This window comes from Dendrobium catenatum, unplaced genomic scaffold (genome assembly GCF_001605985.2).
Source record: "Dendrobium catenatum unplaced genomic scaffold, ASM160598v2 fragScaff_scaffold_256, whole genome shotgun sequence".
NCBI classification, from domain to species: Eukaryota; Viridiplantae; Streptophyta; class Magnoliopsida; order Asparagales; family Orchidaceae; genus Dendrobium; species Dendrobium catenatum.
Window position 1 is genome coordinate 265,560 of NW_021318718.1, and position 13,297 is coordinate 278,856.

At 35.9% G+C, this 13,297-nt stretch overlaps 2 protein-coding genes across 2 annotated transcripts; both read left to right on the forward strand.

Moving 5' to 3' along the window:
• The first annotated feature begins 1,505 nt into the window (after window positions 1-1,505).
• On the forward strand, window positions 1,506-1,970 carry LOC110098466 (uncharacterized mitochondrial protein AtMg00810-like). Its single transcript, XM_020825307.2, has one exon. The coding sequence runs from the start codon at window positions 1,506-1,508 to the stop codon at window positions 1,968-1,970; it is 465 nt and encodes a 154-aa protein (XP_020680966.2).
• Window positions 1,971-10,617: 8,647 nt separating this feature from the next.
• On the forward strand, window positions 10,618-12,368 carry LOC110098469 (premnaspirodiene oxygenase-like). Its single transcript, XM_020825309.1, has 2 exons — window positions 10,618-11,514; window positions 11,760-12,368. Exons 1-2 carry the CDS (start codon window positions 10,618-10,620, stop codon window positions 12,366-12,368), a joined length of 1,506 nt encoding a protein of 501 aa, XP_020680968.1.
• Window positions 12,369-13,297: the final 929 nt, after the last annotated feature.

A 13,297-nucleotide genomic window follows, 5' to 3' on the forward strand; every position in this document is an offset into this window, starting at 1 on the left:
CTATTCAACTATGTTCAATATTAATCCTGATTACACTTATTTCAGGACGCTCGGATGTGAATGCTTCCCTCTCCTTCCTACGCACTCTCGTACCAAATTACATCCGAATTCCAAGTCTTGTATCTTCATGGGCTACGCAACCAACCAAAAAGGCTACAAAAGCCTTCACAAGGACACGAATCGCATTACTATTTCTAGGCAGTTTATAGAAACGTCATTTTCGTTCAGCAAAACCAATTCTAACCCAACTCAACAAACTCCGGAAATACCTGCGTCGCTGCTTACACCAACATCTGTTGCACATCGCAGCCCGCACAAAAACCAGCACCCCTCAATTACTCATCCTAGCCACAACATCGTTTATGCTCCTCAGCAAACTTCCCAGTCCACGGCCACTTCCATAACACATAGTGAGCAGCATCCTGATCAACCAGACCCGCAACTCTCTTCGGCCCCTCACCATCCCATGGTGACCAGACAGCAAACGGGATCGCTCAAGCCAACATGTCAGCTCAACCTTCTACATCTAACAGCATCGCCTCACGACTCTCCGGAACCAACAAATTTCTCGAAAGCCAATAAATTTTACGAATGGAGACAGGCCATGGCTGATGAGTTCTTGGCTCTACAAAAATAGGGCACATGGTACTTAATTCCCCCGCCGCAAAATGCATCAATCCTGGGCTGCAAATGGACGTTCCGCAAGAAGTTTAATTCTGATGGCTCCGTCGCAAGATTCAAGGCGCGCCTTGTTGCTCAAGGTAATCGGCAGGAGCATGGACTGGACTATGAGGAAACGTTTAGCCCAGTGGCTAAACGACCCACGATCAGAATTTTATTCACTGTCGCTCTACATCACGGATGGCAAATCCGGCAGCTCGATGTCGCGAATGCATTTCTCCATGGCACATTCAATAAAACAGTCTATATGTGTCAACCTATTGGTTTCGAGGACTCCATCAGCCCCAACCATGTGTGCTGCCTCCGCAAAGCTATTTACGGTCTCAAACAGGCCCCGCGGCAATGGTACACAACGTTCACCGGTCATCTTCTCAGTTTCGGGTTCCAACACAGCAAAGCCGATCCATCCCTCCTCACATTTATGCAGCACAACATTCAAATCTTCTTGCTCATATACGTTGACGACATACTCGTCACGGGAAACAATGAACGAGCCATCACTGATCTACTCAACAAACTTCATTCACAACTCAACATGAAGAATCTTGGACCCACAAAGCACTTCTTAGGCATCAGCATATCCGTGGATCCAGCTAAGTATTTTCTCTCGCAAACTGCTTATGCTCATTCTATACTTCAATAAGTCAATCTTCACAATTGCAATTCCTTGGCCAATCCTTCATGTACAAAACCACCTACTCAACCTTCGCTGGACAAAGAACTCACCGATCCAGCCACTTACAGGCCGCATTACAGGAGCACTCCAGCACCTCACGATAACTCGTCCAGACATTGCATACGCCGTCAATATACTATCACAGCATATGCACAATCCGAACGTCAACCACGCTTATCTCCTCAAAAGACTCCTCCGTTACATCAAATGGACACTCGCGTTCGGCCTTCCGATTACAAAGTCAACACTGCAACTTCGTACCTTCTCCGATGCAGATTGGGCTGGTGACCCAATTACCCGGAAATCAACTTCAGGCTACTGCACATTCCTAGGCCACAATTTGATTTCCTGGACGGTGAAGAAACAAAAGATAGTGTCCAGATCTTCTACCGAATCGGAGTATAGGGCACTCGCTGCAGCTACGGCAGACATCCTATGGCTACAACGCCTCATAGCTGACTTCCGCATAACATCCGCCGAACCAACAAACTTGTATTGCGACAATACATCAGTTATTGCGCTAGCTCACAACCCCGTCTTCCAAGCTCAAACGAAGCACATTGAAATTGATCACCGCTTCCTTCGAGACAATATACAAAACAACAGTATTTGACTCCTCCCGATCAGTACAATAGATCAACTGGCCGATATTTTCACCAAGCCACTATCCACGGCGAGATTCAAGTTGCTACGAGACAAACTCACGATCTCGCAAGATTCGTCAGTTTGTGGGGGCTATCAAAACAACAATAACTAACATTATATTCCTGTTGTCCAATAGAGGTTGCACACGTGTACATAGGTCTCTAAACACTTCTATATATTAAGTCCTGTACTCTGTCATAGACAATAATAAAAATATTATTCTCTATTCTTGGTTCTTGGAGCTCACGATCTTCATCTTCTTCCTCTCTTCTTTACCGATAGCTTCTACAAATTTCACCACTTAATTTTTTTGAATTTTTTTAATTTAATCCGCTCGAATAGAAAAATAATTCTTAAATAAAAAATAGAAACATTTATCTGAGAAAAAAACAATAGAAACAATCTATAAAAATACTAAAAACAACATGCAAAGACTCGCTAAGAGGAGAAATTATTCTGTGCGGAGTCCGGATGCAAAATGTCGTCCGGAGACCAACAAGAATGCACCATGTCGGCAGTACTAGCCGCAGTACCGAGCAAAGAAGTGACGTAGCATATTATGGTTGGTCTCCAGACGACGTCCAACATCCGTACAAAATTAATCTGAGGAGAGAGAAAGAGGACTCACGCTGCGTGATTCACCCGAAGACAAGGACAGTGATGCTAGCATCTAAGGCTACGTAAGATTTGGATTTTGAATTTGTTAGGATATATATTAAAACAATCATCTAGCTAGTGAGTTCAAGTTCCTGAATATCACCTAATTCTTAATTCTTGTTTATTAAGATTTCATTTAGGATAATTTTTTATCACTATTTTTAAATATTTTTTAAAAAAAATTAATAAAAAATTGCTATAAAATAAAAACTACCCAAAGGAAGACAAAGCCGCCGGTCTGGACAGGGAATTAAATGTACTTAAAAATGCTTTCAATATGGCGGCAAAGACCCGTAGAAACTGCGTGTTGGAAGCATGTTAAAAAAAAAATTATAAATAGGAGCATAATCCATAATTTAAATTAGAAAATAGGAATATAAACAAAGTATTAAAAAAATTTAAATATAAATAAAGTAAACAAACAGAATGACGCATTACATTGAAAGCACCAAATAGTATGACGTTTTTAGAACAAGTCAAACAAGTCAAACATTATGTTTAGCGCATTCCATTGAATGAGTCAAACTGTTTGGTGCATTGCTACAGTAATTTTAGACTTTAATTCGACTTACTGGCCGAGTGAATGCACTACATGATTTGGCGCATTCTGAATACACCAAATAATGATTATATTCTTTAGAATGTGTCAAATGATACGGCTAATTTGCTTCTTTTAAAATTTTTTTAATATTTTGCTCATATTTCTAATTTAAATTAGCACCAGCTGCTTCTTTTTATAACAAATCCATAAACTATTTTGCTCCTGTTAAAAATAGATTAGTAAGATTTTTTTTTATATTTAAATTATTTAAGATAAATTCATATACATAATATATTAGTTGAAAATTAAAATTTTCAATCAATAATAGAATACTGCAAATTGGGCTGCTGTTGAAATTTCCAAAAAGTTGATATTACAAATGGAACTATCGTGAAAATATCCCAAAATATAACATTTTGCGAACTGTGCTATCAAGGAAATATCCATATAGAAACGGCACTATCATTCAAATAGTTGAAAAGTAAAAATCACATGTATGTTTGATTTCAGGCGGCAATTTGGTACTTACGTTGCTTATATATAATATATATAGATATATTTATAATTGATTAGGTACTGTTGAATATACTTAGTTATAAGGGTGTAAGTGAGTTGAATCCAGTCGAGTTTTGACACTAACTAGCTCTTCTCATCAGTCAGAAAGCGAGATCGAGCTTGCCAGCAAAACTTCCTCCCCGTGATTTCCTGCCAGCATAAATTCCCGCCAGCGGAACTTCTGCCCGCAATTTCCTCCCGACGGAACTCCGCCACCATTCGTGAGCCGCTCGACGAGTTTGAGAATCGAGCGGTGTGTTGTTCCAACTTGCGCTTGATAAGCCGTCGAGCTTGAAATATTGTTCGAGCTCGATAAGTTTGACTCGTCGAGCCTGTTAACGAGTCGAGCTCGAGCTGGCTTGCTAGTCGGCTTGGCTCGGTTACACCCCAACTTAGTTATTGAAAGTTAATTCAAATTTTGGTTCAACTCTCATTCAAAAATCAATTTGATTATAATTTCTAAAAAAAAATATTTGAACATAATTTGAATACTTGGGTCTATTTGAGGTTGTTGTAGCTTTTTATAAATATGATCTTAAAATTTTTGTGAGGGAAGTAATATTTTCAAAAGATGCCATAAATATTATAAAATATTCTCTTTTTTTCAAGAATTGGACAATATTTTTCTTTGGCTCGATCTTAAATTGATTAAAGATATTGAAAGAGATGAACATTTACCTTAGTTCCTCGAAGAAAATAATAAAATCGATTAAAAGATGCTTCGAACAACATGCATAGACACCAAGGCTGAGAGGGCGAAAATGGAGATTTGGGGCATGGGCATATTCGTGTGAAATGGGAGGGAGGAGTCATCAGGAGGAAATAAAGGATCTCTCTGGCTGATTTTTCGATGCTATACATTTTTTGTTGAAATTCCACCTGTTTGTTGGTTCGAATTATGACCAAGGGAAATGAAAAGTTATGAGATATAGCCTATTTAAAATGATTCCACTAGCATTTATTTTCTATTACAAATGACGTTCACTACATGAAATTCATCCTTTTGCGGCGAAATAATATGCCTCAAAATAAAAGATATCCGTCGCAAATCTTGGTTTGCGGCAAATTTGAGACGGAGTTGAATCCAGCATCGCAAAAGTATTTACGAGCAAATATTTTGGGACAAATGTGTGACAGAATCTCCACCGCAATTTGATGCAGAAAATTTGTTCCGAATCCGTCGCCATTTATGACTGATGTTTTTGTTGTAAACAACAATACTAAATTGTCGTATCAATGTTTGTAATGAAAATCCCATTGCAAATCCGTTAAAAACCAGAAATATAAATAAAAAACTATTGTTATTTGTTATTGAGCTTTCCAACAGTAGGAATCCAAACAATTTAAAACTTTTTTACAGATACTCCAGGCGAAATATGTGTCCTCACTATCTTGCTCGGCCAAAGTAGGCGCAGGTTTATTTCCAACAATTTGCTCTCTCAATCTCCTAAGCTCGTCTAGTATCTTTATGTTCATGTTCATTTGTTTTTTTAGATGTTTTTTAACTCCGTTGTCAAGTTAGTCACATGTTGGCTATATAAACTCTCCTAAGTGCTTATGGAGTAGCCGGTAGCATAAGATGATTCTCCCTCGTATGCGTAGGCTTGTGAGAATAATCGATAAACATGTCTCTTCTACATTCCACCTAACTCTTACGACCAAGTACGATAGTTAGAAACATATGTCGATCCCCCAGATGAACCATCACCTGCTGCAGCTTGGCTCTCTCGAAGTCTTGTATACTTATCCTACAAAATATAATATAAGATTATTAATCGAATAATCGTCACTTATAATATTTATGTAAGTATAATTATATCCTTATATACTTATATATGCCCTTCAAGCTCGCTCATTCACCTGATGTTGGTACTCTTGGTGCTTATGAGTATTTTTGCCTCCATGCTTCATTCAAAGTGAATGATTTAGTATTTTTCATGCAATATGGGCAAGCTAACTTTCCTACAATGCTCCATCCAGAAAGCATACACATCCTTTTTTTCCTTTGGATTGTGTGGGCATGGAATAATAAGTATCAGAAACATATAGGACGTAATCATACATAACTCTAAAAGAAGATTATAGGGGGTGAGTATCACATGCCAACATGAGTAAGGTGAGAAAGATTGGATAAATAGAGTAAAATCATCTGCACATAAATCTAATCTTACATTCCTTAGTTCGGCAACGATGGTAGGATGTATACGGTCAAAGTGTTTCTAGGCTTCTATTTCTAACAGATATATCAGAATACCTACTTATGAGTTGTGTTCTATATGTCATCTCATATGTGCAGGAGATCTTAGAGATACATATAAACATTATAATTTAGTAATTGATTAAAGAATTCTCTGAGTATATTATATTCTATCTTTTTGGTTAACATCTTCACAACTATAAATAACTTTCAATGAGTAGTGCATCCATTCCAAATTAGTTGTTATGCAATGTGCAACAAATCATAGAAGTTTTATATCTTATAATTCAAGAATTCTTCTATATATTATTGAAATTATGACCATATTACATCATAAATTGAATCCTCAAATATCTTAACTATATCTTCCTCAATTATGTTGGAACTTGTAAATGTGTCACACTAAGAGTCGAAATGAGTCTCATACTCATCATATGAAGTTCAATATCAACATTCTGGCATGAATCATCTGCGATATAGATCAATAGTAATCACATTTATTGTGAGGTAGGCTTAATTTTTGTGTTTGGAATGTGGACAATAAAACCTATCTTCTAATATAATGGAGGTAATTGATTGCCTGGCTGAATAAAATAATTCACTTCATTTAGAAATTCATTTTCTAATGTCTTGCATCTAGGCAATAGTAAGCTATAAATATAACTTCTATATTTTCGAATATCCATAACACATTTGGACTATAAATTCCTACAACCAAATAATGATATTTATATTAATTTTTTAAAAATAAATAATATATATAATGATGATGATTTTAGGAGTTTGCATGGATAGTTGTGCGCCTCCATCACACACTCATTATATATTAGACAATAGAAGAGTGTGAGTGAATTAGTGCAACACACTAATACTTCTAATTTCCTAAACGATTCATTTGATGGGCGTTATTTTATGTGACCAAATCATCTAAGGTGGCTCTCTATAATATTATCTCCTATATATTGGAGCTACTCCAAATATTTCAAATATATGCTCATGTTGTTATTTGTTGTGTTTTAAAAAAAAGATTTGCTTTACTTTGGAAAGAGTGTAAATCAAAGCGGAATTAAGTTTCTTTGTGGGAAATTTGAAATAGACTTTTGAATTTTAATTCTAAAATGGAGCATCCATTGGAAATAATATACCGCCTCGAGAGGTGAAAATAAGATTCCTAGATGGGTTCAAATTTAGAATTATAAATTATATCATGAATATCATAGTTAAATTCAGGAAAGAACTACATATGAACTCGAATGGTCAAAATAATGGTAAATCAAATATTAACTACGATGTTCTGGATATGCTATTGTTAATTTCATATTCGAGGTCATGACAAAGAATGACGTATCTACCCAAGGCAAGAAAATATCACCGCTTAGCAATTATTTGAATATGACGATAACAATCGTCATTGATTTTAATTTTTTCCAAAGATAATTAATTGAGTTTTAAAAATTGATCTGAGGTATTTAAATCTCCTACGAGTGCATGTCCTCATAGTAATGAGAAGGCCATCTAAATTGAAATGTATGTTTGAATGGTTAAAGGGTTTGTTTAGACAACCATGCTTGACTTGGTTAACCATTTCAAACCAAGGGCTAAGTTTGGATCTAATGCATTCCTAATGATGCTTATAATACATTAGTAGAGGTTTTAATGTTTGATATGATTGAGCCATGTTGAGGTTTCAGGAAAAGTCTAAATTTTCCCTTAAAAGACATTTTGGTTATTTTGACCCCTAGTAAACTAAGAGTCAAACAGAGTCCACTAAAATATAGTTTTATGTTCAACATATCATAAATAAGAGTTATCGATATGGTTAAAGGTCTTGGGGAAGGTCCCAACATTAAATTCCACAAGGTGAAAGGTCTAGTGACATAGATTATAATTATTTGAAGGTTTTGCAGCTTTTGTATTTCAATTCAGTTTCTAGAGTTTGAGATGTCAAACTGGACTCAAATTTAGAGAATTGACCCTAGGAACATGTCTAATCAATATGCAATTTATATATCAAGAATCAGATGTCATTTGGCTCAGTTTTGAGGTGATTGAAAAATCATCCATAAAGGGTTTCGGGACATAAGCCCATTACCCTGAATTTTAGCTTGGAATTCTTGGTTTCAATTAGGCTTTGGATTTGATTAATTGAATTTGAAGTATCCATATGAATCACAATTAAATGAATGATTATGATGATTGAAGGTTGGATTAAATATTGATTGAGGATTGAATTGGAGATTGATTGAAATCTAGATTAAAGTTTGGATAGAAGATTAATTGAAAACTTAATTAAAATTTGATTAAGCTCTAGATATTTGACAATTGGATGGTTTTCAACCATCAGATCAATAAGCAAAAGTCTGAATGGGTCCTAATAACCTCATACAAAAATGATGTCAATAAATGTATGTTGTCTCTAAGAGTAAAGCCACTCATTCATCTAGGCATCCTCATCTCTGCAACATTTAACTTAATAATATACTTCTCTTTTAATGGCCAACATTTTACACCATAATAAAGCATTACAGGTCTCACCACCATTTTTTAGAACTTTTTCCTTAAGTTTAAGGGGAGCTTATCACACAACAAGTATCATGCATTCCGCTAACATGAATTCTGCTAATAATATCTCCATCAATTACATCATCACCATGAACAATAGACTCTAAGAGTAAAGCCACTCATCCACCTAAGCATCCTCATCTCTGCAACACTTAACTTAATATTATGCTTCTCTTTTAATGGCTAACATTCTACACCATAAAGTATTACAGGTCTCATAACATTCTACACCATAAAGCATTACAGGTCTCATAACATTCTACACCATAAAGCATTACAGGTCTCACTACCATTTTATATAACTTTCCATTAACTTTGAGCCTGATGCATTCCTCCACTTCAACCATCCAACTTGAATTATACTAATAATATCTCCATCCCTTACACCATCATCATGAACAATAGACTTTAAGATTAAAACCACTCATCCACCTAAGCATCCTCATCTCTACAACACTTAACTTAATATTATGCTTCTCTTTTAATGGCCAAGATTCTACAACATAAAGCATTGCAGGTTTCACCACCATCTTATAGAATTTTTCCTAAGGTTTGAGAGAAACTTTTCTATCACACAAAAATCCTTAAATTATGAACAATCTCCATGCATCTTCTAATTAACCCGAAAATATGAACAATAGACTTGAAATGAAATTGAAGGAAGATTACCTTCAAAGCCAATAAAATGTGAAGATGCTGTTTGGATGTAAGATTTAGGGCTGATTTATGGGATTTGGTCAAAAAAGCGAGCGAAAGGGGGAAAGCTACCTTCATAGTGAGTAAGCTCCCATCGTTTCTTCCGATCAAAATGTCCAACTTCCGATCCAACAGGAAGGGAACATCATCGAGTCGAACAACGACGAAGGAACCGAAGAAGAACAACAATAAATAAAATTTGGAGATGGCTAGGAGAGCGAATTGAAGGAACGTCATCGAAGGAGATGATGGCACAGGGGTCGTCGCGGGCACGCCAGCATTACAGAACGAGAACGGATGAAAGAAACAATGAGGATGTCAGTTTAGATAGAAGTATTTGTGACAGATTTGCGGCGGATTTATGATAGATTTGTGACGTAAATTCCATCGCAAATTGTGGTGGATTATCCACGCAAATCCATTGCAACTTCGTCGCAAAATAAACAACAAAAATTTTGGTCCCAAATTTGCCGCTATCTCAGAGAAAATTTTTTCCGTCGCAAAGTCCGCCACAAATTATTGTCTTTCCTGTAGTGGCTCTTCCACGAGGGAAGACATTGATTCAATATAAAGAACGTATTATATTGTTGAAATTGAAAGAGTCTCATGGCATGGTAGCTAGCTTTAAGAGATCATTTACTTGTTTGGTTAGTCGTGCTCTTTTGAGAAGAGAATATCTTGTCAAGAAATCTAGTATAAATTCTAGTGTTGACGTTGGAAATTTGAGTTGATATCAACAACATGCATTGATCATATAAGTGATGATGTGTGCTCGTATTATTGGTGAGGACAAGTAATGAAGTTTATGTGTCTTAGTAGCTAAATGACAATGTTCAAAGAATCATAATTGAGTAATGGAGATCGGAGGGCCATAGTAAAGCGATGGAGGTTGAAGGTGTGTGGTTGGGCGATGGTGGTCAAAGGTCCATAGCTTGACCCAATCGCCCAATGAGGTGTGGCTAACACCCATTATGTAAGAACTTTTTTTATTATTTTTTATTTTTAGATTTTTTTCAAAGAAGACAAAAAACCAATTTCACTTTTAAAAATATTCCAAAAAAATTTTAAAAATTCTAATATATATATAGGATGTTTGACCAATTCAAATTATTGAGAAGAAAACTTCAATCAAATGACTTAAAATAGACTCCTTTAAACAAATTGAAATCTCCAATTATAAGAATTAATATATAATAAGAGGAGACATATATATATATATATATATAAAGCAAGAATTTAAATTTTATTAAATTTATTTTAAAATTAACAGTAAGAGATATATATACATGCACTTGAAATAAATCACTCCACCAAAATCTATGCACAATGCTTATATATATACATCCCTGCACTTGAAATAAATCAGTACTCCACCAAAACCTAAGCTTAATGCTTCCATCAACAAACATGGAAACTTCACTGTTCTCCATCCTATATCCTCTCACCACCTTTATCCTCTTAATCTTCCTAATAACAAAGCTTCTGTTCCCCAAAAACACCAGCGGTAATTATAAACTCCCTCCCGGCCCATGGAAGCTCCCCATCATCGGAAGCATGCATCACCTTATGGGTGACCATCCGCACCTCAGAATGAGAAGCCTAGCAAAGAAATACGGACCTCTATTCCACCTCAAGCTCGGTGAAGTCGACCTCATGGTCATCACATCACCCCAACTCGCAGCTGAATCCATGAAAACCCACGACGTCAACTTCGCTGCTCGCCCTCAATTTCTCTCTCGGAAGATCATCCTCTACAACTCCGACTTAGTCTTTGCCTCCTATGGCAAGCATTGGTCTCAACTGCGTAAAATATGCACAGTCGAACTGTTCAGCAACAAGCGGGTTAAGTTTCTTAAGTCCATCATGCAAGAAGAAGGTCATAATCTTGTGGAGAAGATCCGTTTGGCTGATGGATCGCCTGTCAACGTTACAGAAATGTTATTTGCCGTCGCAAACACCACTATCACTCGTGCAGCTTTTGGAAAGGAGTTTGCCCATCAAGAGAGGTTTCTTTCCACGATTAAAGAGACGTTTAAGTATTTATCTGGATTTAACTTGGCAGATTTATATCCCTCGTTGAACTTTCTTGGTGACATTAGTGGCCTGAAATCTAAGCTGGATAGAGTGCACCGAGTTTTGGACGTGATATTGAATGAAATATTTCAGGAACATGAAAGAAAGAATGCCAATGAAGGTGGCGTGACGGAGGAAGAGGACGATATTGTTGATATTTTACTAAGATTGCATAAAGATGGTGGAAAAGATGTACCCATAACCATGGATAGCGTCAAAGGAGTTATATTAGTAAGTATATTTATATGATCTTGAACCAAAATCTTGTGATATTTATCTTATTGGAAGAAAAAAAAATTATATTTGCTTATGTTTTTTTATGATATATACAGCTAATAATAATTGTTTTAAATGCTAGAAGAAGCCTCCAAAGTCCACACACGTTTGCTTTTGCTACGCAAATTCAATTTGTACACATTCGAGTCAACATATCTTCTTTTAAGTCAAATTGAGCAAAGTTTTGTTTTTAATGGCAGGATTTATTTTTGGGAGGAACAGAGACCACAGCAGCAACTATGGACTGGGCCATGGCTGAACTCATCAGACACCCTGAAGTAATGCGTAAGGCACAATTAGAAGTGAGAAGAGCCATGAACGGAAGAGAAAAGATTAAGGAGGATGATATTAACAATCTTCCTTATCTAAATATGGTAATCAAAGAAACCCTTCGACTAAGAACTCCTGCTCCCTTCCTAGTTCCCAGGCACAGTACTGAAACAGTTGAACTAGGAGGCTACACAATACCTGCTGGAAGTAGAATGGTGATCAACGTATGGGCCATTATGAGAGAACAAAATGGTTGGGACGATGCGGAGAGATTTCTGCCTGAGAGATTTGAAAATAATCAATTCGAGTTTATGGGAACTAATTATCAGTACATTCCCTTCGGAGGAGGACGAAGGGTTTGCCCTGGAATAAATTATGCCATGTCAAGCATGCAAAATGTACTCGCAAATTTACTCTACCACTTTGATTGGAAACTACCAGGAGGGCAGAATCCGAAAGAGTTGGAGATGAAGGAGGTTTCAGGCTTGTCGTTGACTCGGAAGAGCGATTTGTTCCTGATTGCAACTCCACATAATTAGTCCTTCAAGGTTTCGCTCTTCTTTCTGCAGTAAAAATCTAGTGGTCTTTTCAATATGGAAGCTATGTACTTCATCTTTCTATATATATATATGGTTATAAATAAAGCACTTTCTTGCAGAAAAATGTAAAAGGAACTAAGGTATATTGATGTAGCATAAGTAGCTGACGGAGGTATAAGCAAAAAGCTCAGACGGCAACAGCGAATTACAAGAGGGTCCTCTATTTTGTTTTGTTTGTCTTTTTTCTCCTAATGAAAATATAATGAGTAATTGCTTTTGATAAAATAGTTTGAACTATTTAGAAGAACTTGTATTACAGATATTATAGGAAAAACAAAATTAATTTTTTTTTATAAAGCATCTAATTTGATTATTTCCACTTGTTGAATAATATTTTTGCACTAATCATTTTGTAATAATAACAAATATTATATTTTTAGAATTATAAAATGAGATTCTCTCTTTAATAATTATATGAGAATATTTAATGTTGCATCCTGGAATATTTGCGGTGATAGAGAGATATAAAGTATAACATCCAAATTTTATATGAAGATTTAGCACACAGATAGATAAGAGAGATAAAGAGATGCAAGAGTCATAACAAACAACAAGATTTTTATATAAAAAATGTTTAAAAAGGAAAAAAAATTATGGGGTCTAGCCCAATTGAAATGAATCTTCTACTGTTTATTGTTGATTACAAATCATGCCTTTCTTGAGCGAAGAAGTTAGTTCAATATATCAAATATGTATCATATTAAAAATTTTACACACTACAGGAAAAACGTGTATTTCCGATGGATTTCAAAAATTTTCGGCGGATTTTCGGTGTAAACGATTTAGACGCTAAATCAAGCATTGGAAAACTTTCACTACAGGAAAAACAGCTAAATCCGGCGGTTATTTCCGGCGGTTTGGGTAATATA